The 8,416-nt window shown below is 33.8% G+C and overlaps 1 protein-coding gene and 1 pseudogene across 1 annotated transcript; both read right to left on the bottom strand.

Annotated features, from left to right (window-relative positions):
• Positions 1-410: 410 nt before the first annotated feature.
• Positions 411-2,106, bottom strand: LOC134273549 (uncharacterized). The gene is made up of 4 exons (XM_062755740.1): positions 1,894-2,106; positions 1,680-1,778; positions 737-1,433; positions 411-577 (listed from the first exon to the last, which is right to left on the bottom strand). Exons 1-4 carry the CDS (start codon positions 2,104-2,106, stop codon positions 411-413), a joined length of 1,176 nt encoding a protein of 391 aa, XP_062611724.1.
• A 182-nt stretch (positions 2,107-2,288) lies between these two features.
• Positions 2,289-3,288, bottom strand: LOC134273548 (uncharacterized; annotated as a pseudogene).
• Positions 3,289-8,416: the final 5,128 nt, after the last annotated feature.

Here is an 8,416-nt window from a genome sequence, read left to right as displayed (position 1 = left end):
AATGTCAATTGTATATATTCCTTAGAATTTAATAACAGTGATTTTGGCTACATACATACATATCAGTAACTGTACTCCTCGGATTTGATTTAAGCCTATATAATTTGCACACATTAATGGAATTTTAACTACATTCACGGATAAAATTGCCTAAACATAAAGAATAGAATTTCAGAGGCAGCAAACATTACCATTATGCTTATTGAGAAGTTAAGACAAATATCAATTATTACATTTTGAGATAACAAACTCAGGAAATCAATGAAAGGGTTCCTCCTACCTCTACTCGCTGAAAAAAAAGATTTACAGCCTAATGCCATTAATCAGAACGGAAATCGACAAGGTTTTTGTAGAGAAAAAACCAAGCCCGGTCCTATAGGTCAAATCCCTATTTATAACGAAGTGATCCTTTATAATTCCAATGACCTTGAGACCATAAGCCTTTTTTCCAAAGAATCTACAATGTAACCATCTTTAGCACTATCACTTCTCCATCTACCGTGCTTTTTCAAACATCTCTCATCCACATTTGAATTAGCTGCCACAGTTGCCCCACCTGCCCTTAAAGAATGAATTCCTATGTTAACATGTTCACCCATAACTGTTTTCAACAATGATAGAAGATAGCTTCTAGCTGCTGTGTAACTAAGTTTTTTGTTTTTATAAATTAATTTACAAACATCTTTTGACCTAAAAATTGGTCTAAATAAGAAAAAATTATTGTCATTAATTGGACCTAAAAGCTCTAGGTATTTCTTGTACATATTGACAGGACATGCAGACGTTGAACCCTTAGCAACAAGGACTTCGCTTACTTGTCTATACTGATCTGTTTTGGATTTTTTAATACAAAGCACAAGATATTCATCATGTACAATCACATCATTGAATGTTAAAGAAATAGCTTCGTCAAACCTAAGGAAACCAGCGAAACAAAATAAAATCATGGTAAGATTTCTGACAATTAGCAAATAATTTTCGTCAATGAATTTATCACAAAGTTCAATTAACACATCCTTGGTAATAGGCTCTTTTTTCTGCACAGCACGACTAGCTTTCCGTCTTGCAGCTTCTTGTAGAGATGAAACGTACGAATTCTTCGTTGGATCTGGTAAACCTGCACATTCATGAGCCCACTTAATCGCATACACGGCAACGTTCACAGGATGTTGAGATGACCCGTTCTGTAATAAATGCGTCAGGTATAATGCCACATGCATGGGACTCGCCGGCAACGCACTATGTCCTTGAACTTTAATGAAATTTTCCCATCTCTTAAAAGCGTTAAAGTAGGATTTGTTAGTGTTATTACTTTTACTTGACAAAATCCAGCTGCTTAAATATGGACACAGATCAGCCATATAACTTCCAGGTTCAACGCCATGTTTTTCTGCATTTCTTTTAATGCTGTCCCGGAGTCCTATTCCTGTAAAAATATGTCAACTGCATCATAATTTTATTTTCAAAAAAATCATGTTAAATAACAGATCTTTTTTCCCAAATATTCCATTATTTCCTCTCCCCCTGCAAATTGCATGAATATTTTGTATTTTCGAAAAAAATTTAACATAATATTTGAAATTGCCCTCCTTATCAATCAACATTGGCCAAAACGGAGCGGATTTCCACTCTGGAATTACCAAAGTACAATTGCATTTTTCACCCTCAAGTTTTCTTACCACTGAAGGAATTAATTTTGGAGGGGGTACAACCCAGTTCAAATGATCAGTCCACATCTGAGATAACGCATCAACAGCGCTTGATCCTGCACACCAATACTTAGAATTAAAATTCTCACACTTAATGTTATGAAGATCTGCAAATCTAGTGACTCTTGTCTGCTGCAACGAGAAACTCTAATCTGTCTAAATCTTTCTGAATTTCTAAACTCACCAATTCTGCTTCGTGTAATGTTGCAGCACCGCCCATACCATCATCTAAATACATGACAATTTTATGACCTGTTGACCTCCAAAACTTGACTACCTCTCTCATGACTTTAGAAAATATGTATCCCGCTGTACTAAGGCCAAATGACAGAACTTTGAAAACGTAATACTTGCTTTTCCATTTGAAACCCAAGTATTCCTCATCTAGTTCGTGCATCCTAATGTGATGATATGCACTTTTTAAATCAAATGAAAAAATAAAATCACCTGATTCGAATAAGCTTTTTGAAACAGAGGCATTCTCGTATTTATGCTTATTTTTGAATAAATGAGGATTGATGTGTCTTGCATCTAATACCAACCTTAGTTTTGTTTTGTTACCCGCTACCGTCAATGGATTTACAACCGTGGTTTATTGATACATTCCTCTATACAACCTTTATTGAGCAATTTTTCAATTTCTTTATCTACAAACTCACCGTTTTCTAACGCAGATCTATTGTTTTTAAGTTCCATGGGTTCTGGTGTGGTAAACAATGGCATTTTATAACCATTCTTAATAACATCCAAAATATACCTGTTTGCACCAATCAAACGCCACTGACCTATATTTTCCCGTAAATAGCCTACAGGTGAAATATTTACGACGCATGATTGCTTCTGGATTGTATTGTCATGATACTCAACGTCGTTTTTCTGCTTAATCAAATGATTATCTTGATAAACAAAAGTACTTATCTTATTATCATCTAGTTTTTCTTTGCAGTCTTTTCTCCAATGACCTCTCTTGTTACAGCGATAACAATGCTCAGGCTTCCATGTTGATTCACTAGGTGTTGTCTGTGTCGACACTGGCTTTGGGTAGGGCCTGGTAAATTCTCTCAGGTTTTTTTCGTTTCTTTGCCTTTTCCTCTTTTACTTTCCTCTCAGCTCGAGTCTGTGCTTTTGTGATTCTCTTCTCATCATCGGAATCTGATGCTATGGGATTCTTAACGTACTCGTCGACTGCCTTCCATCCCGCCTCTGCAGAATCTGCAAGTTTTATTATTTTTTGTCTGTGTTTTACAATGTCCACACCTTCTGCTATTTTACGTTGAGCGTCTCCGATATTGCGTTCCTCCAAATGTTCACTGGCCTCCTGCATTTTTGATAGGACTTTAACGTTGTGTTTGTGCTGCTCTTCGTTACCGCGTTTTTTGAATTTATATCCGTCTGACACGACTTGTTCAATTCTAGCCTCTTGTCTATCGGCAATAGCTTTCTGATTTTCATTTCATTTCATTGTTTTCTGCATCTCTGTAAGCCTATTGTCAAGAAGCTCCGAGAAACTGCTCAGCATTTCGTTATTCGACGCGCATACTGTATCATTTATCTGTCTTTGAACCGCTTGGGCGTCCATATCGTCTAACTCGTGCCGCACGGCAGCTAGAAGTGAATACCGGGAATTACATTTCGAAAACCTGTTCTCTACGCTTGATAGCTATTGGCTACTAATGGAACCTTCCATTATAATGCACTGTGCCGTCAATACAATACTATTACTGGCGAACCGCGGGAAAATATAAGTATAAATTAATTATTGAAATCTTTATGACCTTGTTTTAAAAAATCATATACAGGAAAATAACTTTGTAAAAGTCATACCGTATTTGTAATTTTCAATCGGAATGCTTTTAACGATTGACTATCATATCTTTTTATGCTAAATGCATGAATCCCATCTCGTTGATTTTATAATATTTATTTTGATAAATATGTTATACATACATGTACATGTATCATGTCGTGAAAATTTATATCCACATTTTCTTAAACTTAAAGTTTTGAAAAAATAGCAAAATATGAAAATAAAATTTACTGACGTGGAAAATAAGCAAGAACAGCAGAACGATCCGAAGGTAATCCATTGAATCCTCTCTGTGTTTGCTCTAGATCGAGTCTGGCGAATCACAATTAGGAAAGGCTTTTTTTCACGGGTTGCTACACATTAATATTTGTAACGAAATATCATACTATTCATGACTTATATCGAAAGCTAAAGGATTCAAATTCCTGGGCTGTAAATCCTCAAATATATAAATGTAAGTCTAAGTATATGGTAAATCCATCCTCACAATATCAAGGGTTTGTGATATCGGAACTCCACACTTATGTGGAGTTCGGTAATTACTAACCCTTGAGATTTGGAGGATAATTGTAAATCATAATACAGTGTCCGTTTGTAAGTCCGTCACAAAAAAATTTAACCTAGCTTGGTCATATCTTTTGAATGAGAAGAGATAGGCCTTTTATATTACACATTTATGTTCTCCTTCGTTTCACCCATCCGAACATAAAGTATTTCTATTCTAAGCATCTTAAGGTCGGTATATACACGATGAGATTTGTAGTATAATGCAAGTATTATAATACTTTCCTGTACTCACGCTAATACATATCTTATAAGATTGTAAATAAACTACGTATTCCAACGTGTTTTCCCCGCCATATTTCTCTATCAAAGTAATAAAAATGAAGGATGAGGCTCTGATAGCAGTGTCTATCATCGTACTATGCACTGTTTTATATATTCCACAAGTCCTTTTCCCCTTCCCATTAAGCCACGAGTTTTTCGATGTCTTTACTTGTAAAGTCCATCAATATTATTTACCATGTGCTTTTTTTAGTAATGATAAAAATAGGATGACCCCTAGTGTCATAACATTTCATTGGTTGAAAGTGATAGTTAAGCTAAGACTTGTATTAGAAAATAGAGCATTGCTATATTCTTAATACAATTTTATAAGATTCGAAAAATCTTATGATACACTGTATTAAGAGTGCATACACAGGAAGATTTTGTATTATAATACAAATCTTACCGTGTATACCGGCTTTTAGTGAATAAACAACAGAACACAGATATAGAATGTGATGAGCGCCTATCAACCAGTTTATTTGTACATAAAACACGCAAAATTATCAGAGATGCACTGGAAGCAGACCCCAAGAAGTAATTTCCACATTACAATCTACAAAATGCAATGTAAAATATTAAATATACATATCAAAATTATGCATCATTTAAAATAATATTTCCATTTCTTTGTATTCTCTTTGTTAAGGTCTGTCTGCCCTTACAATTTTCATGGTTAAAAGTACAAAAATTGAATTTGTTTTCATTTAATTAAGTTTAAATTTACCAATTATTTCCAAAAATGTATAGTCCGACATATTATTTAAGATGGGAGACATAGACAGAAGCATATGTCAACATAAAAAAATCGTACATTTTTTGTAAACAGCATCATGAATAAAATTGATTATCATGTAAAAACTGAGCCAAATGCATAAATGTGATGCTAAAAATTCCCAATACTTGCTACTTATAAAATACTTTTAAATTGTGAATATGAGGGAAACTATTTTTCGGTAGAAGTACAATAAAGAAAATGCCTGAATGAAGCTACATGAGTAGGTGTTATTGCCCTTGTCAACATTTTTTTAAGTATTGAATAATTGATTAAATAAAGGAAATACGCTTTTAGAAAATCATTTTTCCAAAATGTATTGTTCTATTGGGTATAAATTTAATTTATTTTTACAAAAACCTATGACATCACAGGAGGGTTGAATTTTCTTAACTCTTTGAAAAATAATCGAGTTAATTTTATGATAATTCTACTGGAATGTAAATTTCACCAAGCAAAAGATCTTTGTATGCATGCAAATGCCCTGGCATACCCAATAAACTAGTAAGTGATTCCTTGAATAAATCAAAAAAGCGTTTTCGGAACTGGTTGATTGCTCATCGATGATCACTTCACGCCTGACCAGCACCTTATGTATCGTGACCTAACAACTACTTTTCATTATGCTTGCGAATGCCGAAATAGTTCAAACAATACAACTAATAGAAATTCAAATTGATTTACGTTCTCCTTCGTTTCACTCATCCGAACATAAAATATTTCTATTCTAAGTATCTTAGTCAATAAACAACAGAAAACAAATATAGAATGTGATGAGCGCCTATCAACCAGTTCGACGACAAAGGTGCTGCATGCATTCAACTGAAAATGATCGAAGTATAGCTGTAAAACATTTTTTAAAGATATATAAAACACAGCAGTGAAGAGGAAACACATTATGATATTTTAGATAAAATTATGTTTGAATTTCGGCAGTAAAAACAATTATCGTTCGAAACTGGAATATATGTATTATATTACTTATGAACTATAGGTTTAATAAGTCACAAGACTGTAAGAAACCAATTATTTGATATAATATTATATGTCCATTAAATTTGGATGTATTCACTTTGACAAAATAATTGACCTATAGGAGAGAACAATTTCCCGGAAAAAGTGACATTCAAAAATTAATCTTTATTTGTTGTTTTCTAACGTATCTATGTCTAAATTTTTGAAATTTGTATTTTATACCTAAAATTTATTATTTACATCTTTACAATAAACCTCCAAAGTTGGCCGAAACACCATTTTGTCCGTTAAAGCGTTGATTTTTGCATGAATTTTGGCCTAGAAGTCCTTCAGGACAGGCCTGCCCCTAAATAAAATTGTGATATTTTGATAGGTTTGGATGTAAGGAATAATTTGAGATAGGATTTTTTTAGGGGCACCCCTGTCCTAGGGTCGAAATTCACAAAAAACGTACAAAAAAATAAGGAGACCTGATTTTGATAATCTGCTTCAAATTTATGTCCATTAATGTCATCATCAGACTAGCTCAGTTGGTATGTGCGCTGACTTTTACGCCGTTCAATCTATCATTTTAAAGTCGGGGGTTCGAATCTACCTAGTACCACACTTTTAAAGTTTTAAATTTTCGCCTTTTCAAAGACTATTTTAATATTTTTTTTATAGACTTGTATATTTTCCTTCGATTATCTGGTCCTTTATGCATGGCCATTCTTGATATAAGAAAAACTAAAGAGATGTAAAATCGTAAAAATCCAATGTACAGTTGTCAGTCAGGCGGAACGAACCTCAGTATTAGCACACTTTCTCCGAGGACAATAATAACTCACTCTGTGTTACTCAATACAGGTATTCTTGGCAGCATTGAGCTGCGATGAATGTCAATTGTATATATTCCTTAGAATTTAATAACATTGATTTTGGCTACATATCAGTAACTGTACTCCCTCGGATTTGATTTAGGCCTATATAGTTTGCACATATAATGGAATGTTTTGTTATATTCACGGATAAAATAGCCTAGACATAAAGAATAGAATTTCAGAGGCAGTAAACATTACAATTATGCACATTGAGAAGTTAAGACAAATATCAATTATTACATTTTGAGGTAACAAACTCAGGAAATCAATGAAAAGGTTCCTGCTACCTCTACTCGCTGAAAAAAAAATTTGGGAAAAACAAATTGTTATATGTATTCAGCCTAATGCCATTAATCAGAACGGAAATCGACAAGGTTTTTGTAGAGAAAAAACCAAGCCCGGTCCAATAGGTCAAATCCCTATTTATAATGAAGTGATCCTTTATTGCTAGCGCTCTCGAGCGCTAGCAACTACGTTAGTCCAAATTCCTTGAATACGCATGCTCGGCTTTATGGTGGTGCATTCTGGGAAAACTACTATAGATTGACCGTACAATAACAATTTCGTTGTATCATTAAATACCTATATTTATTGTGTAGCTTACAGTTTAAAGATAACTACATAATTGCAATATTTCAATTTTCCCTTTTTTCTGACGGAAAAGCCCGAGCATTATCTGATTATTCTAAAGAAAGACAAGGGAGTTTTTTTTTTTTTTACGTATAAGCACAACCAAAGATAGACTCTAATTTCTGATTGGTCAATTCAGCCAATCTTACAATTTCCAGAAACAAGAATTTACACTAAAAATAATTAAAATTAAAATCCATTATTTATAAAAAAATTCTGATGTGCGTGGCTTAAAACTTAACAGTTCCTGACAAAGATGGCCCAAAGGACCAAGCTACTTCATACAACATACCTTTTGAGTTATTTTCTATATTATTTTTAACTCCCCTGTATTTTCTTTGCTACATTGCCAAGAAATTCTATTCTTAAACCAGCTCATTATATACAATGCCTCAATCGGCATCTTCACCATATTATAAATAAAGAGTCTCCCCCTCTCCAGTAAAGGTCATAAATGTTCCGTTGCGCCAAAACTCCAATAGGTCAACACCTCCCCCCCCCCCCCCCCCGTTTCTTTACCATGTGACTATAAAATACACTTCACAATACACTTATTACTTTATCGCACCCCAGCCTCGATAAGAATTAAAGAATTCAGCAAATTAAATCACTTGATCACGGATCCTCCTTTCTGTTTTTGAATATTGCTACAGCGCTAGCTCACCTATCTTTTTTAAAAGATAAACCTGTAATATGCTTCATTAATTTACATTTGTCCGATACAACCTAAGGGGTGTTAAGAAAGTTCGTTCCATGATGAAATATTTTCAAAAAATTCAAAGTAGTGCTTAACTAAAGAGATGAATTTTCAAGTCTGACAAAATCACAAGAG

The sequence above is a fragment of the Saccostrea cucullata genome, unplaced genomic scaffold, assembly GCF_032062105.1.
Source record: "Saccostrea cucullata isolate Sc308-1 unplaced genomic scaffold, CSIRO_AGI_Scuc_v1 ctg560, whole genome shotgun sequence".
Taxonomy (NCBI): Eukaryota; Metazoa; Mollusca; class Bivalvia; order Ostreida; family Ostreidae; genus Saccostrea; species Saccostrea cuccullata.
This window is presented reverse-complemented; position numbering and strand designations above follow the sequence as displayed.

Excerpts from the sequence above, each read along its gene's own strand:
- LOC134273549 (XM_062755740.1), bottom strand. The coding sequence starts at position 2,106 with ATGCACGAACTAGATGAGGAATACTTGGGTTTCAAATGGAAAAGCAAG. Across the intron at positions 1,779-1,893 it reads CATTACACGAAGCAGAATTG|TATTGGTGTGCAGGATCAAG; the intron begins GTGAGTTTAGAA and ends TTTAATTCTAAG. Across the intron at positions 1,434-1,679 it reads CAAAATTAATTCCTTCAGTG|TTTACAGGAATAGGACTCCG; the intron begins GTAAGAAAACTT and ends AGTTGACATATT.